The sequence below is a fragment of the Hippocampus guttulatus genome, chromosome 12, assembly GCF_054856545.1.
Source record: "Hippocampus guttulatus isolate MCC_2025c chromosome 12, RoL_Hgut_1.0, whole genome shotgun sequence".
NCBI lineage: Eukaryota > Metazoa > Chordata > Actinopteri > Syngnathiformes > Syngnathidae > Hippocampus > Hippocampus guttulatus.
In genome coordinates, this window is record NC_141272.1 from 841,314 (window position 1) to 864,681 (window position 23,368).

The window sequence follows — 23,368 nt, forward strand, 5'->3', positions numbered from 1 at the left end:
GACACGGCTTCATTTGCGATCGCCTGATTAATGCAAAAAAGAATAAGACGAAAAAAAAAAGTACACGCTCAGCCAACCAAAAAGCCGCACGTTGCGATGGGGGGGGGGGGGGGGGGGGGGCAGATGGGGAAGCAGCGACATCTGCAAGACGACGCGCGGATGGGAGAGCTCCTGCCTGGAGGCGGCGGCTATGCTCTGCTAATTTGACGGGGGGGGCGTCGCTTGCGTTCCGATCCCGAAAAGCCAAAGTGCGCTTGTGAGAAAAATCCACCCATGTCTAAGTAATCAGGAGGAAACTTGGTTTGACATTGACATTTCGAAGCAACCAGACAGCTATTAGAAACAACGCCTCCTTTTTCCACCGAAGACTTGAACTCTGCAACCAGCCACATTCGCCGAAACTAAATGGCAGGAGTCTTCCCATACTCCCGACTCTCAATGCAGTCGGGTCAAAAAGAACCTAATTTGGGTAAAAATTGTGGAGGAGTGGATGGGTCCATTTTGGATCCAGATTGGGTTCTCAGTTTTTTTTTTAAGAGCGCACCAATAAGCACGTACGTAAGTGATGTCACTTGAGATGCTCTCTGCAGACCTTTCACGAACACGCACCCGGATGGAGCCGTCTGCACGAGCTGCTGGGGCTGGGAGCGCGCGTACGCGCGGGCGAGCGGGCGGACACGCAGGCGGACACGCACCTTTCTCCCGGGTAATTATTTTTACATTATTACACGTGCTCAGATCCCGGCCGCCCACGCGAGGTGACAGGCAAATTTATCACTCCGGAGGGCTCCTGGCTTTGCCCGCAAAGATAAATGACAAAATAAAAGCCCTCTCTGCTTAAATTGTTTCGCTTAATTCCGCCAAAGAGATGGATGAGTTCATCTAGCGATGCGCGAAGGCGCGGGATGCAGCCGGAATGCATATTTTTGCTTTTTGAGGAGCGGGAAAGAGCACAGCCATACTGCGGAGGGGCTCGAAGGCAGTCAGCCGGGGGGGGGGGGACGCATCTCTTGCTCTGCGATGCGCGCGGCTCGGCCCGGGCGGTGACAAACGGACTAATAAAGACTTTTGGTGCCTCTTTTTGTTTGCGGTGTGCTGGTGGCTGCTAATGTCTCGGGACAGGCCAAAGTTGTGTTGCCTTCTTTTTTTTTGTTGTTGTTGTTGTACTCACCTCCCATTGCTCATCAGGCCACCGTCGACTCTCTGGAACGTCACTGCAGCGGGAGAAAAAGACAAAGCAAAGTGGGCGCATATTAACTTTCCATGATTGCATTTAGTCCAAAAAAAAATAAAAAATTAAAAAAAAAAGTCCAATAATGAGAATGGCGCATCGTCGCTTTGCATATGTTGGGAGACGTCATGTGTGTCGCTGAAGGACGCGACACGGAAAACTCATTTTGTCTGATTTTTGCTGCTAGCTTATTCTCATCAGGTGCGTGATTAAATCTGGGGGGGGAAAAAATGATTAAAAAAGGCAGCGGGATCATTTATCAAAGTGTCGGAATTCACAGGGGCCACCTCGTGGAGATAACAAGCCAGGCTCGGGGGGAGGAAGTGCCAAAGGCAGGCGGCCACATTCGCAGCCTTTCATTTTCACTCAGCGGCGTTAACGCCTCGCCCAAACGCTGACTCGAAACCCTCATCCGGGTTTGAAATATGACTTTGGCACCGTACCTCTTTGAATTCAAAACCCTACTCTGAATCCACAACCCATGTTTAAAATGCTAACTTGAAACCCAGAGCCGATCGATGTCAAAACCCCTGCTTTCAAACCCTATTCGAAATCCTCGAACCTCACCCTGATTTAGGAACTCTAAACCCAGATCTTAAAACCATAAGCCTTGTTTCAAACCTGAACTTTGAACCCTAACCCTAGGCAGAAAGCAAAACATTATCTTGAAAGTTTGAAACGATCTTGAAACCTTAACGGAAATTTAGAAACCCTAGCCCCCTTGTTCAGAACCCTATCTTGAAACCCTAATCCTCATTTAGAAACGCCAACCCATGTTTTTTAAACCTTCATTTAAACCTAATCCTGAAAACCATAACGCCTGTTTGCTACCTGAACTCTCAACCCAAATCCATACGATTGTCTTGCAAACTTAGTTTGAAACTGCCTTGAAACCCTAATCCTTGTATAAATCAGGCGCCTAGGTTCTCCAAACACGAGCCTCGACTTGAAACCCTAACCCCGACATCACACGGAAAGCGTAACCCCATCATTTCTAAATCGCAATGCTGTCGTGTGTGGAGTCTCGCCCTTTCACCCATTCCCAATTTAAAACCCTATCCTTGGTTCGAAACCCAAACGTAGGCCTTCAAGTTTGGGTTTCGAGGCCTCGCCTCACCATTGATAATGAAATAAACTGTTCAATACAAACAACACCGAATTGCTTTCTTGGCTGATGTTGGCGTTTTTCAAAAAAGTCCAATTTCAAAAATTTTAAGTGGCCCTTTTCGTCCTTCCATTTTTCTGCCCTCCAACGGAAAAGTTTGGACATCCCTGCCCGAAGTGTATCTTGAAAGCCGAGCCTTGGCTCCATTGATGGTGAGAACAATGAGCATCTGGCAAAAAAAAAAAAAAAAAAAAAGGATGTCAGATGATGTCAAACCCCCCCCCCCCCCCCAAAAATGTGCTCCTCTGATCTTTGTCATTTGCTCTCACTTGTCAAACACGCTGCGATGATAGAGCGTGTCGGCTACCGTACTTTCCTCCCCTCAAGGCTTTCGGCTTCCTTGAAGATGCGATGTCGCAATAAAGCTCAAGCCGGAGCGGCAAAGGGAAACTCCCGAATGCGCCGACTCGTTGAAAGTCCGCACGTCAGAGCAGCTTTGAGAATCATTTGAGGAGCAACGGCCTGATTTTGTGGAGTTTTAATCCAAGGGACCAGAAGCTAGGTTTAGAATATGACAATATGACAAATGAGCAATTGGTTCTTCTTCTCAACATTTTTGTTTCAATTCACATTGCGGATAGCTGCAAGGTAAATTGATGACTGTGATGTCATTTTCTGCACACCGAAAAAGTCAAACTCAGGTCTCTACTCTGAAATTGATCGTATAATAGACTTTTTTTTTTTTTTTAACCTTTTGGGACACTCCTGACATATGATGAAGCATAGCCGAATTCATTTCTGGTTCTGTTTAGTGAGTAGATTATCTTTCCAGAGTCCGGATGCTTCTGAACTTGTTTGCTATTTTGCTGTTCAAATTTGTCCGTTCTCCACTTTCACAGCCAGACAACCGTGAAAAGCCAAGCTTTTTGGGACATCTCTGTGCTTCGGTGTTCTCACTTTTGTTATTCAATGTGTTTTAATGAGGCGCAAAAAGCTAATTTGATCGCACAAACTGCTTATTTTTAGGCTATAACGCCCAAACAGACCATGACAGCAACTCGCAACCCCAAACTAGGCTTGAAATCCTACAGTGACATCATAACCCAGGCTCGAAACCCAAATTCGACAGCACAATTTTAGTAAACACTCATTTGAAGCCCTCACACTGACTTCAAACCTGACTTTGAAAACCTTGGCCATGCTAGAAACAACTATTTGATACCGCAACCTTGACTTGGCCCACTAACCCCTTTGAAGTCAAGATGGCGCCCGAGTAGGCAGCCGTCAGCAAGTGCTCTCATGAGCCTTGCTTTTTGTGTTTGTTTTGTCACTTTGTGTTTGTTGTTACGTCGTGTGGACCTGATGTGGACTTTTTTCAGCATTTTTTGGCCACGACATTCATCAAGGAGGAGACTCTGTCCTTGGTGGTTGCGCCTTCTCGGCAGCATGGGTATACCGGCGCTGTTTTTGACTGGGAGGAATGTCGGCGCCATTTGACTGTCGTCGCTGGACAGTCCCGGGGCGCTTGTGTCTTGCGCCTGTAATGGGCAGCGTTTTTCACAGCCCCGCTTTGTTCAGCGGAGAGATCGGTGCTGTTGAACGGTCCGCGGCCGGATGGATGTAAGGCTCGAGGAGCCGACGATGAGAAGAAAGGAGCGTTAGCGCGGAGCGCCGATGCGGATGTGGAACTGGGAGTCGCGGCTTGGAGTTTGAAGCGGATTACGTGGGACAGGAGAAGTCAACTCATCTCTTTTCGTCAATGGACGCTACAGCTTCGCGTTTGCTTTCAAAACGTAGCTTGTAGCAGACGTGTGCACATTTTCAGCATGACGTCTCTGATCCACTGGTGAAAGGACACTTTGATCCTCTCCTCTTTCATCTAGAACTGCTTCAGACAACAAAGTGTATGCAGAAAATTGGTGAAGATTGCACGACTGTCTGTGTCCTATCTGTTGTGTTGTGTTATTTTTGTTATTTTGACTTCAAAATGGCGCCGCGAGAGTGGCTGCCTTTCCAGCAGCTCCTATATTTTGTTGTTCTACTTCTTCCTTTCATAACTTTGCTGCTGTGAATTGGGACTTTCTCCATTGCGAGACTAATAAAGGTTTTCTTATCTTATCTTATCTTAACCTGGTCTCGAAACCGTTCTTTGAAAATTTAGGCCAGACAAGAAACTAAACATTGACGCCCTATCCCTGTCTTGACTCTCCAGCCTTGGATTATACCTGGAAGCACTCCTTTGATTCTTTATCCTTAACTTGGAACCTGAATTTCTTGTTTTGCAAGCTTTACACGGCCGCATCGTGTTTGAGAGCCAGGCCTCTAACAGTTGATATGCGCTTCTCTCTTTCTCCCGCCAAACGCTTTGAAGCGGGCCGGCCTGACGTCCGCAACCTCCTCAGATAAGCACCCGAAGGCGCTCCGAATGCAGATGAATCTCTTTTAATCATCACTAAAGGCAGGCAGGCAGGCAGGCAGGACATGATCAGCGTATTAAAAAAAAAAAAAAAAAAAAAAAGCCATCAAATCTGCCGGGCTGCTGATTTAGCTTCTGTCAAGCCGACAGCTTTAGGAGGCCCGGACGGGACACCCGCAATTCATCACGTCATTGTCAATACGGGCAAATGCCGAGCCGTGTTTCACACTAATGTTGTAAAAATCGCCTTGCTAATCCCTCCTCTTCGTTTGACCTTGTTTTCATCTTCCAGTTGAGCATTTTGGATGGCCTAAAAAAAAATATATATATATGAGAGAGAGAGAGAGAGATTTGGAAAATATCAATCAACCACCCACAAGTGATTTTGACCTAGGCAGACATTTACAAAAGATTTACAAAGTAAAAATAAAAAAGTTAAAAGTGGAGTGAGGATTACAACTGAAATGATTCTCATTTTATATATTTTTTGTGCAGTAGGTGGGGGTGTCAAAAATAATTAGGCCAAGCTAAATCTGCCTGGCAACAGGTAAACCCGAGCACTGTGTTAGACGTTCAGGTTTATTTAAAAAAAAAAAAAAAGAGGCATTTAATGCCGCTCTAAGTTCGCAAATGTTGTACGGTAGTTTTTTTTTCTTTTTGCGGTCAAGAAAAAAAAATGTTGTTTGTTTTTTTGGGTTTAACAAACACCAATGGCTGCAACACACACACACAGACAACCGCAACAAAGTATGCAACACCTCAGAGGGGCTTTGCGAAGCTTTTTGGTCACAGCCGATGCACAATCTTTGATATGTCAAGTCAGTTGAGAGCAGGGGCGGGCAAATCGTTTGGCTTTGCACATTTGATGTTGAAAACAGACAGATGGGGGCAGTTCATTCGTAGACGAGGTTGAAAAAGTACTTTCAACTCGTTCATTTTTTTATTTTGTCGTTGAACCCAACGCTGACCACGTTTAGGCCCGTGCATACTCGTATTATTTGACATAAATCATAAAACCAGCAATCAATCAGCATCCATTGCAGCCTATTCATCCTAGAAGGCGGGGGATTCTCCCATCTGCGGCCCCCTTCTCAAGGTTTCACATTTTTCTCCAGATGGGGTTTTTTGAGGGGGGGGGGGTTCCCTTGCCTGAATTGTGGACATGTGAAGAAGCCCTTGGAGACTGCGATTAAAGGCTATAGAAATGAATGTGACATGACTTGACAAAGCCATACGAAATCAATATCAAGATTTATCAACTTATTGCAACGAAACAAATACAGAGGAAAAATGGCTAAAATATTGCCCCTCCTACTTGAAAAGCCCAGTGGGTCTTGCTTTGCCCACCACTGCTCTGTCGTCTTTGTCAGATTAGCATTAGCCATGACCATTAGCCTGGCGCATCGATTAAGCGGGCAGAAAGGGGGCGAGGGATTGGGGGGGGGGGGGGGGCAATAGCGATGAGGGCCACAGGAGTGAGGAGACGGGACAAATGAACAGTACCTGCAGGGGTGAAGGTGAAGGACTGAACTGCAAAACAAGAAGACAGAAAGGTTGTGTGTTAAAGGCTGCAGAGGGACGCGCCGCTTTGGGTGAGGTGGGGGTGGGGAGCGGCGGGGGGTGGGGGAGGGGCTGGCTGCTGTGGCTACCGCTCTGTACACTGGCGGCCAGGCTAGGCCACGCTTCGGCCAAGCGTGGAGGCCCGTTGGGGCCCATTCCAGTTTGCTCAGTTCGACAGGAATCCATTCCAGGTAGGAAATGGATCAACCGATTTACGGTTTCTAATCGACGCTGGCTCGAGAGCCTTCTCCGTTGAAAACAGCAACCCAGGCTTTGAGACCCACACGTGAAACCATAGCCCTGCCTTCAAACCCTCTTCCTAAAATAAGATTTCTTTGAAACCAGAGTTTCATGCTCGACGTGAAACTCGGGACGTTCCAAGTACTGTATTCACGTGCGCACTCGGCGACACCGAGTACTCATACTACCAGTACTTTGGTTGGATATTTGTAAACAAAGATGGGTCTTTCCTTCGGGCGCACATAATCATTTCAAACTGGTGAGCAGGACGTCACATTATTTTGTCAGAGGTATCGGCGGCCTCAATGACACATTCAACAAAGGCTGCTGTGTGCACGATACCGATAGATAGTATCGAAACTCATCGATCCCTCATTGAAACCTCGACTTTGAAACACTAAATGTAACTTGAGAACCATCACCATTTTGTCAGCCTACAACTGAAACGAAGACCATCGATTGAAACCCCAACACTTAGCTGAATCTAAGACTTATCTGAAAACCGAACCTTTGTTTGAAACACGAATGAAAGCACGAAACTCTAATTTGTAATCTTCATCCAATTCCTGACTGCAAATGCTATTTCCCCCCGGGTGGAAAACCTTGAGCCAGGATCAAAACAATGATTTCCGCACTCAAAGGCGACACCAAAATCCGGTGTAAAACCCGACTCTGGGAATGTGAAATATTACTTTGATGCTCCAATCCTGATTTGAAATTCTACTTTTAAAGCGTAATCCTGACTTGAAACCCTCAACTTGTTTTAAAAGTCTTATCTAAAAGCCCACAACCAAAATTTCCATTTCTAGTTCGTTAAAAAAAAAGACCAAAAAACAAACAAAACGTGGCAGGTTACGGACTGCTTCGGACCAAACGAAGCCAGCCGCTGGGTTGAAAGCCATTTCAAAGATGCCTTGCGTAACGTCCCGCCCATGCGCAGCGCTCGGTCGAGGCGGGAAAGCAGCCAGAGTTGAGAGGTGATACGAAAGCAGCGGCAGACTGAAGAAAACACCAAAATGTCACAAACACAAATGAAGAGCGTCACACAAGCTGCCATGGCGCTTATTAACTCATTCACTCCCAAAGACGTTTTTAAACGTCTTTTCAGACTTGGTCCAGAATTGGCTGGTACTGAATGAGTTTAAAAAAAAAAAAGAAAAAAAGGGGACTGTCCGATCGCGAGGCTTCCTTTTTTTATTCCACACAGCCGAGTCCTGACCACTCATTCGGACCCGGCGAGAAAGGCTGGGTGAGGGGTGGCGCTCAAGGAAAAATTGCGAGGGAGGACACTCGAACACGCCCGGAGAGAGCGCGTTGAGCGTGACCGACCGACGGCTACGAACCGACAACGCACGTCGCCGGTGGTACGAGGGTCGGAGGGGGGGTCCTGACCTGCGTAGTTGCTCAGGCCCTTCCTCTTCTTCCTGCGCCAGTAGAGCCAGATGCTGAAGCCCATGAGGATGACCCAGCAGGCGCCCCCGATTCCGGCGATGAAGGCGGGCTGCTTGACCACGTCGGTGATCTGCTCCGTGATGCTGTTGTTGCGGTTGCCGTGGATGATCACGTCCTGGATGGCCTTGCCTGCCAGACGGACGGAAGGCCTTAAGTTGAAATGTATTCATACGTTGGAACCGGCAACGCTTTGTCATGCGGCCCTCGTGCTGCGACGATGCAGAGGCAATCCGAGTGGTGAGGAAATGGGAGTCAGGACATTGATTAACCTCGGAGAATGCCCAATGATTTGCTGTGAGAGATATCGACCAAAGCGGGGGGGGGGGGGGGGGTCGACTGAGTCACGAGGTGCAATATACTGCAGGTGGAAACAAACCCCCCCAAAAAAAAGAAAAAAGAAAAAGACAAAGCTTATAAGAAAAAAATCCCCAGGTGAGCCGCTTGTTTGCCAAGCCGGGCTTCTCTAATTCGCTCCAAGGCTGCTGAAACGTTGCGACGGCAACGTTGCGACGGCAACGCAAAGCCGGCGAACGGACGGGTCGATGGCCGCCGTGTCCGGGCCCGTTCGCGCGCTTGACACTTTTTGACGGCGCCTGCCACGAGAGATTCGGGCTGTGTTGGGAGTCACGCTGGGGAAATAAGGCAGTCGGAGTTTGGGATCATAATTGGGGGGGGCACAGGAAAGCCTAGTGGACACTTCATTATGTCCACCTGACCTTTCATCTCGAGCAAGCTTCAAAGCCTACCTTGAAAAACGAGGCTTGCTTTGAAACCACAAATGAAACCCCTCCACCACATTGGAAACCCGAACCCCTTGCTTGAAACCTTCACCAAGACTGAGAAGCCTACTCTGAATCCCCAAATTGTGAGGTGAGACCCCTGTTTGAGACCCAGACAAAGGCTTCAAACACTACTTTAAAACCGCAAACCGAGGTGAGGTCAAACCCTAACCCTTTTTGAAACCCCAAGACGAGGCTTGAAACCCTACTTTGAAATTCGTACCTTGGCAGGAAACCCAAATTCGCAAGCCCAAACCTGCCTTGAAAACCTCCTATCAAATCAAAGCCGTTTTGGGAGAACTGAACATTTTCTTGAAATGCTCTCACGCGCTTGAAACCGTAACCCATTTCGACATAAAACTCAAAACTTGGAATCCTAATCTTGGCTTGAACCTTGTCCATAGTCAAGTCCTTACCAATAATAATGGACTGGGGTTCGCTCCTGACTCCCACCCCGGCGCCGGTGCTGGCGGCCACCTCCACGCGGTACAGCACCCCCACCTGCAGCCCGCCCACCACCACCGAGCGAATGGCGGCGTCCACCGTCTTGTTGACGTGGAAGCGCGTCTCGTTCCCGAGGCACCAGATCTGGAGGCCAAGAAAGAGGCGTTGACGAAAGGCACGATCGCGGTTGCGCCGCAGAGCCGCCGAGTCTCGGCTTTGGCGCGCTGTGAACTCTTACCTTGTACTCTTGGACGATACCGTTCTGATGGTCCGGCGGAGGGGGGTCCCAGGAGATGCTGATCGAAGTGCTGTTCTGGTTTCCAACGGTGAGGACGGTAACCTGCTGAGGGGGCGCGCTGGGGGCTGTGCACAATGGAGGGAGGAGGGGGGGGGGGGGGGAGACAATGACTCATGAAATTCGGGGTCTTGTTCAGGAGGGAGATGGACGGAGCAGGAGATTGACAGTAGCCATATCGAGTTCATTCCAAATAAATAATGCTGTGGTGCCAAGCAACTACGTTGAAGTCAGGGGAAGATCTTTAATTTGTGCCATGGGGGGGGGGGGGGGGCAGCGACATACTTCACATTTTCCGGCAGGGCTCGCTCGGTCCTTACACGCTGAATTTCATCTCATACGCCGATGATGGCGGACTAATTGTCTCCGCCTCGGTGAACGCTCTTGTTTTTGAAGAGATTCGGGAAATAAACAAAGCAGTTTGGCAACGCAAAGTATGAAAAGTCATGTTTTCTCATTTCCGCAGCGGGGCGGAAGCAAAAGCTCCCAATCCTGACAGGTCAATTACTCGCGCGCCGGCTCTCGCTCACCTCGCCTCCATCCCAAAATGGCACTTGTCAGCCAGTAAATCTGAGCTCATCCCTCAGCGCCGCCGGCCTCGGGTTCCCGAGATGAATGGGCCCCGTTATGAAGCCGCCACCTCCAGCAGATTAGAAACAATCTACCCGAGGAGAATCTGATCAAACGGCCGCATTCGGCGCAGGTGACGACGGTGCGTGCGGCGGGGCAATGTCGTTCAAAGTTAATGGTATGAATGATTTAGCGGCTTATTAGCATGCATATTTGCGCTAAACAATTCCCATTTTTCATTAGAGCCCGCCCTCGGAGGGGGCGCTAATAGAGCCATTAGCCGCGTGATGTACGGCAGCCGCGAATGTGACCTCCTGTCTCTCACGTCGGCGCCGACGCCGTTCTGGATGATGAAGAAATACAAACTAATCATATCGCGGACGTGCACGCGCGCGGAAACGCATATGCGTCGCCGTTTTCTTCCGCGTTTGACGACAGTTCCGCTAGAGCGGTCTGCAACGCCGCTACACCGGAGACGCGGTCCCTTGGAGGAACGGCGGGAAATAGAGTTCGCTCATGGGGGCCAAGAACCAGGCTGTGCCGGTCAGCCACCTTAACTCGCGCTCAACCCTCTTGCGCAACGGAAATAAAAGACGGAATGAGAATAAATCCTCAAGTTGACAAAATTGCGCAGACGGCCCAGACACATGCGCTTGTGCCACGTCACGATTAACGCGATGGTTCCTCACGGCAGTTATTCTCGATGGAGTAATTCTGCATCCCACTCCTGTCCAAGACAAAGGAGCGACGCCAAATTACGTGAAGGTTTTTAGCGCGCGGTGTACCCTGCCGTGAACGTTTGACGATCACTGCGAGGCTTCGTCGTGCGAGAGCCCGCTTTAATCTGCGCTCGCTTTCCAAAAGACCATCTTGGGAAATAAGAATCAAACGCCAGCGCGGGCCCACTCTTGCCATCCTCACAAAACAACGGAAGCAACGGCGACCCGCTCCGAGGGAAATCTGCAAGCGCGCTGGCTAATGCTCGGCACTAAGTTTTAATCACTCCCAAAACCTGACTTCTCCATCTAGCATCCCGCGGCGTCTCGGGGGAGCCGGCGAGCCGCCATCTCGGACGGCCCGCCGGCTCGGAGCGGGCTTGACGGCGGGGGGGTTTGGGACCAAAATAGAAAGCGCTCAATCACTCCGAGGGAGTTATCTCCGCTTGTCATGGCGCCGACATGCAGGTTTCCGGCGGGCCTTGGGGGGGGGGGGCGGCTTGGCGTGCTTTCTCGTCGCCGTTTTCTTCCGCGTTTGACGACAGTTCCGCTAGAGCGGTCTGCAACGCCGCTACACCGGAGACGCGGTCCCTTGGAGGAACGGCGGGAAATAAATGGACCTGTCATCCTGACGGGATGTGAACAAACACACGCGAGCCTCCGCGCGCTGAGGCGAGATGGCCTTCGGTCGCCGCAACTACCTGACCGTCGCGTTCACGCTGTGCCGGGAGCTTTCAAGGCGACTCGTAACGGAAGCGTGATGGTCTAATGACTCCGATGAGCAACCTGACAAGATTTCTCAATTTGCCTCTTCAACTTGTGCACCGAGATCGCTCCCCAAATGTCCACAAAAAAAAAATCTCTTTGTCGTGATTCAAGGGAAAGGAATGAGTGAGTGATCGCGAATGCAGTTAATCATCATTCACTTCTGCCGAATCACTAGAATTTGCTACGCGACTCACCACTGCCTCATTTGCGAGAATTAGCGTCGCGACAAGATTTACCAAAAATGAAAAGGATGCAAAATATTGATTCCGAGTGGAATGGGCACTTCAGCCTGAGGACAACGCAATGACAACTTTGAAAATCGGACGATTCCAGAGAAAAAGAGTTTTTGTCAGATTTTTTTTGGAGGATTTTTTTTTTTGAGGGGGTGGGGGCAGTTATCACAAAATCTGTCCCAAAAGTCAAGTTAAACTGTATTTAAATAGCGTACATGAAACGTTAATTGCGAGAGCAGTGTGCGCCATAGAATAAGCCATGTACATTCGTCGGACATTTTGTTTTGAGTGGAGAATTTTAGAAACACTCTTTGTGTTTTTTAGGAAGCTCCACAAAGATGGTGGCCAGTTTATATACATAACAGCTGCAGCCTTGCAATAAACAGAGCCTTGAGGACAGTCCATGTGCGCTGGGTGGGCTGCCTAAGCACAGTTCAGTTGTGTTTAACTTTTAAGTTGAAACTGCACAGAATAGAAATAGAACGACGAGAAATAATTCATTACCATAAGCGACACGACACGCACACCAGGCAGCAATGGACTGTCATAAAATGAGAGCAATCACGATCGATCGTCTTTTTCATGAGATTGTCGACTACACGGAACTTGCATCCGAAGCCACAATTCAAAGCGGAGCTCCGGTGTTGTTGAAGACACAGATTAGAATTAGCCGATAACAACCGCACACTTTATAAGGTCGCATTGTAGAAATGAGTGAACAAAAACAACTTGACGTATGTACCATCATAGAAAAAAAAAAAAAAAAAAAAGACGAGGCACAAGCACAAGCCTGCAGCATAAGCAAGTGACGAATATTTGACGGCCGACAGCACCGATGACTGATTCTGTTCAAGCGCAACCGCAACAGTGCAATTAAAGGAGTGACTTTTCAAAAGCGCGGGCCAACAACATGTTTGGAAAATCCCCTGCGTTCACGACATTGCGCAAGCCTGACAAAGACATATTTGACTAATTGTATGGAAATACCGCAATGTAACTCGAGGGGGTGATAGCAAGTCGCTCCCGCCCGAGCTATTTTGCTTCCAAAAAAAGAAAAAAAACAACAACAACTTTGCTCACGACTCATTTGGGCAGCGGGAAACTTCATTATTCCTAAGCCAAATCCCTCCGGAGCGGTTTCAATTGAGCGTAAAATTAAGAGTTCCACCTTCTGCGGATGCTGAGGAAGTTAGCATTTACTTCTTTGCTGCCAGATTTGATGCCGTGGCTTTCTACAATAACTAGTGTGAGAAACACGTAATGTGTTTTGACAAAATCAGGCTGATGTCGGCAAAGATGAACATTGAGTTTTTGGTAGGGGGAGGGGGGGGGCGGGGCTAAATGAAGCACGTTTCATGTACTGTACATCTTAGCAAACTTGACGAAGTTCTGCATACCTCAGCTGGAGGGGTTTTCAAATGTGCATTTTCGATCCTCGGGGGTTCAGATTAGCTTCAAAACATGTTTGTCTTTCATCCTATGAATAAAAACGACAATTGATATTTCTGTCACTTTTTTTTCTCTCGTATTTTCCGACGTTTCACTAAATTTTATTTTTTTATTCCTCCCAAAATAATCATGAAACTTTGACTTCATTTCTCCGCCTAAATTAGATGACATAGACAAGAAAAAAAAAAAAAAAAAGAAAGAAAAATGGCGTTCTCTCAAGTATACCTGCTTCTGATCTGAGCGATTACTAGCCTCGGAATTTGCCCGCAACGTCTGCTGAAAACCAAAATAGCCTGTCAACTTTCAGGCTTGCGTCAATGGGTCAAATTGGTGAACGATGCAAAATTTTCTGAGCTTTCCAGGGGGGGGGGCTACCTCGCAAGTGAGTCTTGGGCAGTCTGAAAAAGTTGGATTCGGTCGTTAGCATTTTGGGTTTATGCTACAATGCGTATACAAAAAGCAATTTCCGACGTGGGTCAAAAGTTCCACCGCGCGCAGACTTGTTTTGGTGCGCCACGCCGCTCCGTGGCCTCGTCAAAGCTTGTCTGAATCAAAGGCGCCCGTCATCCTCACATGACGGTCTGTGTTCGTCCTCCAATCACACCTCAGGCCCGCGCCTGCCGGGTGATGGATTAGCAGTCAGGATACACAAGCGCCCCACACACACTTGTAAACAACTCCTCGGGGGGGAAAAAAAAAGTCACGGCAGGCAAAAAAAAAAAAAAAACCTCACGTATTTTGTCTCAGTATCTGAGAGCGATGACAAACGCCTGCCTGGGGTGGTCATGAGTCAGCCGTCACATCCCGCAACGAAGCGCATCGGTCTTAGCCCTACCTTCCTCGGTGGTCCGCGCCGTCTTGGATTCGCTGTCCATGCCTTGGAAGTCGTTGAAGTAAGGCCGCGCCTTGATCTCGTACACGATGCCCTTCTTCAGAGACGAAAGGACGGCGGTACGCTCCGATGGCACCTTCACGTCCTGCGTCCGCCAGTGTCCCGGCGAGGGCAGCCCCGACGTCTGCCTGTATAGAACTCGGTAGCCTTGGATGAATTGCGACTGGCGATCCAGCTGAAAAAAAAACAGGAGAGATTGGTCTCAGTCGTTTAACTCCTTCAACGCCGTTGACGTATAACGTCATCAACGGGAACCCTCGCGATCATCACAAATGGACACACACTATTAAATACAACTACTAATACGACTACGTGTAAAATAGTTACACTGCGATGGTGCAGTTCTCTGATCGTTTTCATGCAGAATGAATGAATGAAATGAATCCTCTCGGTTTTGGGTTGGGTCTCATGCAATTTAGCAACTGCTCACTCCGACTGCCTCAAAAAGGGACCGAGGCTTCGTACAGCTTTCGTTACATGAAGACTGAGGGCGGAGTTCGGGCTTTGCGACGAGGTGAGCAGCCAAGCGTGTATTTTCCCTACACCGCGGATGCCACGGTGTCCAAGTGCTCGGCACGTCTGCCTCAAATCTCGAATCGGGCCAACTAGGCCAACAAAGCGCTTCCAAGAAGGCTGCGCCCATGAAAATAAGATTCACCTGTGGCAAAAACATCCCAGAAAGTCCATCCTTTCATCCATTTTCTAATCCGCTTATCCTCATACGTGTTGCGGGCATGTTGGAGCCTATCCGGTCGTCTTGGGGCAATAGGGAGGGCTCAGAGGGGATGGAGCCTTTTCCGTTGTCATGGTTTGTCTTTTTTTTTTTGGGTGGGGACGCTCGCGTACGCTCTTGGGTTGCTTCGGAGGCCGTTGCTAATTCAATGGCCCCTTTTATCACCAGCTACATCGACGCTTAGCTTAATGAACACTCTGACATGAGCGCGCGTCGCCTGCCGAACGAATGACCCCCTCTTAGACGTTCCATAACGGCACTTTGAAGGACGCATGCGTGCATTCGAAATACCAAGCAGCATCTACCAACTGGGAATGTCACAGCGATAATAGCAAATGTGTGCCATCAAACGGAGAAAAGAAACCCCCCTCGGACCAGAAGACACCCCCACCCACCTCCACTCATTGCGCCAGGCCAATGGCCACATCATTCATCGTAATGGCTTGTTAACAATACAAGCAAAAGCCCAGCTTTCCAAACGACATATTAAACACGTGCTTTTTTTTTTCTTTTTTTTCCTTCCCACTGCCAGAGTAAATCAGCGAAATGGCATCGGCTGACTTATTAATGGAATGATTTGGGAATATAAAAGATCTCTGAGCGGAGGTTGCGGTTGTTTACGGAAGGTGCGTCGCAGGCTGATTGATGAGGGTTGTCGCGTTTGGAGTTGATTGGATGTTGGTGTCGTAATGAAGAAAAAAAAAAAAGACTTCGCCTTAAATTAGCTGAGGCGAGTCCTGAGGTGAGACTTATTACTCGGGTAAATAAACATGTCAGCAGGAAAACTGCTAATGTGGCACGAGTTTGGAAATGGAAACAACCCCCCACCCCCACACCTCACGCACATATGCATCAATAATAGATGCATATGCGTGTGTGTTCGTGTGGACCTCGGTGATTTATCCAAATAATAAAAAAAAAATACAGTATATACATATAAAATAAGGGGAAAAAATTACATTCGACGAGTTTGTAGCTGCTCGGTAATTTGTCACATGCAGCGGAATGCGCTGATGTTGTGAAATGGAAGCGCTTTGCACACACGCTGAAGAAAGGAAGATAAATGCGTCATATCATTGCAGGAAAAATACTGTTTGCTAAACACTTTATTACCATAAACATTCATTTCTGTCAGACCCAAAATGCGTCTCGCGTCATGAAACCAAGATGGATCAACAACCAGATGTTTCGATACATTCCTAGCTGGTTCTGCCGCATCTTAAAGACGTCATTTGCAACTAGTTTCTGTCCATTTACAGGCAATGAACCACTGATATTTTTCTAGAATCCAATTAAAAAAAGAAAAACCACAATATTTGGTGTGTTTGGATTTTTCTTTGTGTCTTAAAAGGTTGAATTTCTATATGAAAACGGCATTTTGAATTTTATTATTTATTATTAACTCATTCAGTACCAGCCAATTCTAGACCAAGTCCGAAAAGACGTTTAAAAACGTCTTTGGGAGTGAATGAGTTAATAGTGGTTGGAGAATTGTGTGTGATCGATATGAAAAAAAAACCCACGCGAAATCAGGACTGAACATTAATTTGACTTCTTTGGGCTTGTTAGCCTTGGTTGACAACATTGGATTTCGTAATCAAGTGAACTTCTGATTATGCGCATGAGAGTGTAGACCTCCGCCAAGGCCACGGGTGAAAAGGAATTCCTGCGTCCGTATCGCAACGCGCAGATCAGAAAAAAAACGCCGCCCGCATTCGGTGCCGCGAACTCACCGTCCACGTGACCTGGATGGCCGTGGGACTCAACACCACGGGGTTGTGCAAGCGAACGATGACCTCGCCCAGCTCTTTCTGCACGTGCCGGTGGTCCACGCCCTGAGCCGGAGGACTGATGTCTGCGGGGGTGAGAGAGGCAGAGAAGAGGGATCGCGACCATTCGTCATCTCGACGACGCCGCGTGCGTGTCGGCTAATCGTGTCTTTTTGACATCTCGTCTTCCAAACCGACAATTTACAGACGACTTTTGACAGTCTGCTGCCCTACCATGCCGAAAACCACACCCCAACAATGTCACAGATTAATCGAGTTTCACTCTAGTTTCAGTAACCCCCCCCCCCCCCACCCCCGCAAAAAAAAAAAAAAAATTCTAAATCACTTTCAACAAAGAAGCATGGCACATTAAGCGTTTGTTTGACCTTCTCTGTCATGGTGCACAGCGAGCGGCTAACAACGACAAGCTGGGTCTGTATTTGGGCTGAAGACAGAGATACAAAAATACAAAATTTGTACGAGTCAGAAGTGTGAAGGACGTGAAAACCAGAGTGCAGCCTAGCCCACGCATGACAGAACATCTTCGTTTTGTTTCCTTACTGCACCAGAAATGTTAATGAGCAATGCATGTTTCATCATCAAGTAAAATAAATAAATAAAAACAAGTTGTGAGGACCGATGTATCAAGATGTTTTTTTTTCCAAGCAATCAAAATTGTTTTTCGTCATCAGGCTGCACAAAAACATGAACCAAACACCTGCTGACGTTTTCCACTTTTCTATGCAATTTTTCACTGCATTTTTAATTTACAGACCCAAAAAAAAAAAAAAACATCAGTGAAGATTACGTTTCAAAAGTCACAAATCGTATCCAAAGCAATCACGCAAGATGGGTTAAAAAACACGGTTGAAAAAATTGCGAGTGTCAATAAACAGATCTATCCGTCACTCGGAAGCCTCTCCCTTCTCGAGGATGAAAAAGTCGAAAGGCACTCATCTTTTTTTATGAAGCGCACGCACTCGCCTTGACGGCATTTAGCCCAAAGACTGATTATCATCTCAATGTAATCAGGAGACGGCGGCCCGGCCGCCACTGTAATAAAATCTCCAACGTGCCGGGAGGCAGTGCTTTCTGCCCGTTATATTCATTAACATGCCGGGAACCCGAGAGGAGACGTGCTCACTTCACGTAATTGCTTAAGCGTCGGCCGTAATGAGGCGGGGGCCGAGACGGACCGGCTTGACCTCTGCAAAAGTTCCGACGTATTTCGCAACGCTCGCCGGAGTTGACGACCCACCTTGTGTTCTGACAGGTTCCGACATGGGACTCGGGTCGCTCACGCCCTGGCCGTTGACCGCTCGGACCATGAACAGGTAGATGGTGTTGGGCCGTAGACCCTTGACGGTGAACTGGGTGGTCCGCACGTGATCGGCCACCGTTTGCCAGCTGTTGCTCACCGACTGGCTGCGAGGGGAAATGACAAATACGGCCGTATGAGTGACGACGCTGGTGTCGCAAAAAAATTGGATGGCAGGACACAAACGGCCCCTGTGCCGTAGTTTGGGCACCGCTGCCGTCGCGGCAGCAATGGTCACCTCACAGCGCGTTTCTTTGTTGTACATCTGTAAAGAAATTATTCTGACCAAAAAATAAATAAAAAAATCCTTGTTTTATTGATGAAGGTGTCACAAAAGCAAAAAAACAAACCAAAAAAAAAAAAACCTGTCAAAGGTGATGTTATCCACAAAATCAATCAGGCGGCGCACAAACCTGAAGGCCTCGATGACAAAGGAGCCGACGGGCGAGGCGCCGGCCAAGCCGGCCTGCCAGGACAGAGACACGCTGCTCTTGGTGACGTCGGTCACCTGCGGCTTGGAGGGCGGGCCTGGGAGGTCGGCGTCGTCGTGGTCCTTTGGGAGCGCTGCGCCGCCAGCTTCTGCACAACGTCACACCATACATTTCCGAAAAGCAAGTCCTCGAAGGCTAGATTTGGGAGTTCGGGGAATGGGGGGGGTTGTGGCTGGGTAGCGTGCCTAGCTCGGGGTCGAGGTTATCGTAGTTCACGAAAACTAATGGAATAACTAAAACTAGCGCAGGCGGAAAAAAACATTTTTGTTCATTAAATTTAAAGGAAAAAAAAAGAAAAACAAATTCTAAAAATAATCAAATCTGCACCAAAATGAAAAAAATGTCAAGGTTTCAAGTTTCAAGACGATGCTGATGTTTTTTTTTCATGTTGCGGGCCGCAGAAAGCCCCCGGGCCGTAGTTTGGATATCCCTTGGCTAGAGTCGAGTGTCAATGCACTCGGAGAAAATTGAAACCCGTGTCAGAAAGTCGCCACGTACCTTTGACCTCAAGAAAAGCGCTCCATGATGTCTCTCCGCTGGAGCTGGTGGCCACGCACGTGTAGATCCCCGAGTCGGACAGCTTGAAATGAAAACAACAAAAAAACAGACGACATTTTGTCTCGCTAATGTTAGGGATGGGCCTGCACCCCATCCCAGTTATTGGTGTTGGTACAATACGGGTCTTAATTCAATTTATTGAGGACACGCGAAGGCTGCTGATCCCAGCCACCGATACTAGAAGCAAAAAAAAATAAAAAATAAAAGTCATCCTTGCTCGTGGAAGACGCTAGCTACACTGCGGCGGTTTGACACAATGGCAAATTCTCACATGCGGCAGAAAGCTTGTGCAGAATGATCTGTCATTGTGTTAAGTGAATTTTTTACGCATTAAAAGTGGTATCGGTCCGTGTGATCAAACATCTCGACTCAAATCCCGTTCGCCGCCGCGTTCCACGCTAATGACGTCACGGATGCGAAGCACTTCCCAGAAACGCTCGCGTCCGAGCGCCGCTAAAGCGCCGGCGGCGACTTTTACGAGCGAATCTCGCTTTGCCAGCGCTGACGCTAATTTCCTAATGAATTTCATTTGCCACTCGGCGCCCTTCCATCGGCGCTCCAGCCTCCTTTCTCCTCATTTCGCCGAGCGTCGCGCCGACCACAACAAAGCTAATTCATTTAGGCCCGGCCGCAGCGGCGGCCCCTGGGTCGACGACAGCTGGCTCGTCCGTCCGTCCCCTCTCACGGCTTTGTTTTGCCTGTGTGTGTTCCTTCCATTTATTCAATAACATGTCAGTGGTCGTCAGCCATGTCATCAAGCATAAATTGATATTCCGCCGAGGCTTCAGAGTGGGGAAAGGAAGGTGCGGGCTTTACATTTAATCTACTTGAAAAGTGTGCGTGTGTGTGTGTGTGTGTGTGTGTGTGTGTGTGTGTGTGTGTGCGTGTGCGTGTGCGGAGTGCGGACACGCATTCATGTGCTGCGCGGGGACTCCGGCTGGAGGCCATCCAAGCCCGCAGTGCCCGGTCCTGTTTGAGCTGTCGCTCCACTCAGTAATCCCATCAAACTATTAAGGCCAAAAATCAATGCAGCCTATTCATCTCTTCAAGATGTCCTCCTGTCAATCCTCTTGATGTTGTGTTGTGTGTGTGTGTGTGTGTGTGTGTATACAAAGTAAACGCACATGGTGTTACACCTCTTTCAGTTTTATCAATTTTGTTCGTTAGCACTTTCTCTCTCCCTCTCTGTGAGAGATACAGTCGATATTGAGAAAGGGTCCTCGTACCTTGACGTTGGTGATCTGCAGGCTGCCTAATTCCTGCAGGGACATGCGGGGGTCTTTCCCCAGCAGACTGACGCCGTCCTTGAGCCAGCTGACCGAAGGGATGGGGTCCCCCGACGCCTGGCACTTGAGCAGGGCCACGCCGTCCACGCCCAACGTCCGGTTGGAGGGCCCCTGGCGGATGACGGGCGGCGGTCTGTCCGACAGGACTGCGAAAGGAGAAACCGCACCGTGAACGGACGCCGGAAACCGAGCGTCGCGTTATTTTTCTTCAATGCAAGCAGCTTCCGCGGGAATCGGATCGTTTTAGCGGCTTGTGTCGGTGGGGTGGCGGGATTCCTTCTTTGAAAGAGTGGGCGTGTCAGAGGGTGAACGGCGGCGCACTGGATCTGAACAACGCCGAGTCCCACCGCCCCCGCGGCAAATCATCATCGCAGAAGCCACATTAATTAGACACTGTGGATTAATGACACCGCAACTGCGGCTGGTAATTAGCCAGCCTGCTACCTCTGTAACCTTTCAACACGTTCTCACAGCCTTCCCTTTTAACACCAGAGCAAAGAGGCTTCCCAGTTATGGGAATGGTTCCAATTCGATTGCGGCTTTAAAGGCACACCGAGCAAAGCCGCACGTGTATTTCAAATCAATTTCCACACTCAACTGAATAGAAATGCCATTAATCCCTTTTAGCGGACCGAAAATCACACACCGAGAACTATTGTGTCTATTCCGTTTGGTTGCACCCTTTTGGTGAAAGGACAAGTTGTGAAAAAGCAACACGTGTGGGGAATCTGCTGCCACGTGGGGCGCGTGCAATCTACGAACGTGAACGGATCTATAAGGCCAACGGCCGATCAAATATGTCTGCCTGACCTTTGCCCTTTACCTTTCTTTGACAATCACACCATGATTCTTTCAAATGATAAGCAGTATGCGGCGCCCCGATATGCTCTTTCCCGATAAGAGCACAAAGTGGCCGCCGTTTTATCGTGGCGGCGAGTCCTACAGCGAGCGCCATTCAATTGCCGGGTGCAGGTGAGTTACCGACTCCAATTTGCTCACGATTATCCAGTTCAGCGGCATTTTGTCGTGCCGCTCGGCCGGCCTGGGGGAGAGGTATGAAATGATTGCAAGATGTAAATCAGACAAAGGCGGCGAGACGCAGCTGCTTCTTTTCCAGACACTCCCTTTAGTGTTCCCAAAGACCACCGGGCGGACGAGGAGGCTGCGTAAGAACGGCAAACGGCGTTCTGGGAACCCGGGGCCGCATTCCGAGCCTGATGGATGTGCTGACGGAATGCGGGAAGCCGGACCGCGGGGCCTTGGGTTTCCGGATCAGGAATTTCTCATTACGGGGTCTCCTTGAACCCCGGCGGTAAATCACGCAGCGGCCGCCGCGGCTACAGCGGGTGTGGCCCTGACCCCCCCCCCCCCCCCCGCCACCCCACACCACCCCCCGTACAGCCCGTTCTTCCTCCCCTACCGTGTCAGCGCGGATGTTCATTCTAACTTCCTGGCCAGACGGGAGGACGGTCGTCTCTCTCGCCGTGGCAGTCACTCAATCAGAGAGCCTCTCAACAAGCCGGCCGTTAAACTTGAACTCAAGGGCGATGCTTTCGTTCCTCTTTGAGGTGGGAAAATGACAGACGTCGCACTCCGACTTGTAACGGTACACGACCAGAAGCGCTGACCTCCGTTGGCGGTTGACATCCCGACATTTACTCGATTATTCGATTGAATTTGGAGCTGAACATCCATTTTCAACAGCGCTTATCCAACAAGGGTCGCGGGGAAATTGCTGAGGCCAATCCCTGCTGACTTGGGGCAGAAGACCGACTACACCCTAAACCGGTCGCCGGTCGGTTGCAAATTCACAACCACACGCGCAGCGTCATTGAGTGTCCAAGTCCGGCGAGTGCGCCACTAAAGCATCGGCGACGAGTTGAACATCTGAAATTGCCAAACAACAAATTGCCAAGCCACCGAGAGGAAGAATATGAACCGTTTTGCTTCTCCGCATGAAGGTGATACTTTCTATTTCATTTGGAATGTTGGGGGACTTCTTCGTGTTGCCACGGGGATGGAAATTGGAGCGAGACGGAGCTTTACCATCGGTGACTTCCAGCTGCGCCTTGGCCAGGATACTGCCGGCGACGGTCAGCGCCTGGCAGATGTAGTAGCCGGCGTCGGCCCGCTGCACCGAGGCGATGGTGAGGGCGCCGCCGAGCGACACCGAGAAGCGGCCGTTGGGCTGCTGCGGCTGGTTGGGGAACAGCAGATTCTGCGGCAAGACAGACAAAGGGCCCAATTAGTCAACGGAAGCACCAAGAATTGAACACCAACGGTCTTTTCTGTCTATTTCGGTCAAAGTTTGCACCAGCGCGAGGGAGTTTCTTGGCCCGTGACTCGGCAGTGAGGTCGGACACAGATCCGTCATTCGCAAGCATGGAAACACGAGTGCGTCGAAGCCAAACGCTACGCGGGGCTCCATTGTTGGAAGGACACGTCATCAGCATCGGCTTCCGATAACGACCGGCTCGCTTGCCGATCGGGGACTGGGAGTATTTGTGTTGGGTGACGTGTCGGCCCCGTATGGAAAACGCACCGATACAAGTGTTACTGGGCGGCTCGGTGAAGAAGTGCTTCCTCCGCAAGGGAAAAAAACACCCGAGAACCGATTTGACTTGTGAGAGAAAAAAATGCTTGGCATTCTACATGGTAGCTGGCGGCCATTTTCTTGGAAACGGTTACAACCAAGCGGCGTTCGTCGTAAGGTACAGATTCGTGATGTGCCTCCGGGCGTCTTCACCGGTGGAGAGCAAAACACACGAGATGTAATTAGTGCAAACCACTTGAATGCGACAAATCAACAAGTGAAATGATACATTGAGCAAACGAGTACGTCCGTCGCACGTGAGCGTTCAACACTTCCGTTCTCCTCATGAGGGAGAAGGTGGGAAAGAAACATTCTTTTCTGTCACCTACTTGAAATTAATTACGCTGGGTTTGGCTGTCAATAATTAGCATCGCACCTCGGCGGAACTCGCCCGCCTCCCCCAAAGTTCAACAGCAGCAGCGAGACACTTGCCACCCCCCCCCCCCCAAATATTATTTTACTCGTGAGTC

General features: G+C 49.2%; 1 protein-coding gene across 6 annotated transcripts in view; it reads right to left on the reverse strand.

The window, feature by feature from the left end:
- Positions 1 to 23,368, reverse strand: part of robo2 (roundabout, axon guidance receptor, homolog 2 (Drosophila)) — a 221,802-nt gene that overhangs the window by 23,855 nt on the left and 174,579 nt on the right. For 5 of the 6 annotated variants that reach the window (XM_086124775.1, XM_086124776.1, XM_086124772.1 and 2 more), the window contains 12 exons: positions 22,352 to 22,523; positions 20,246 to 20,451; positions 18,960 to 19,041; positions 18,384 to 18,549; positions 17,911 to 18,077; positions 16,617 to 16,738; positions 14,094 to 14,325; positions 9,466 to 9,590; positions 9,200 to 9,371; positions 7,945 to 8,133; positions 6,256 to 6,282; positions 1,172 to 1,214 (listed from right to left, as the gene is read on the reverse strand). In XM_086124775.1, the coding sequence (XP_085980901.1) occupies positions 1,172 to 1,214; positions 6,256 to 6,282; positions 7,945 to 8,133; positions 9,200 to 9,371; positions 9,466 to 9,590; positions 14,094 to 14,325; positions 16,617 to 16,738; positions 17,911 to 18,077; positions 18,384 to 18,549; positions 18,960 to 19,041; positions 20,246 to 20,451; positions 22,352 to 22,523 (1,703 nt within the window). The remainder of the gene's footprint in view (positions 1 to 1,171; positions 1,215 to 6,255; positions 6,283 to 7,944; positions 8,134 to 9,199; positions 9,372 to 9,465; positions 9,591 to 14,093; positions 14,326 to 16,616; positions 16,739 to 17,910; positions 18,078 to 18,383; positions 18,550 to 18,959; positions 19,042 to 20,245; positions 20,452 to 22,351; positions 22,524 to 23,368) is intronic. The other variant, XM_086124773.1, reaches the window with a different exon arrangement.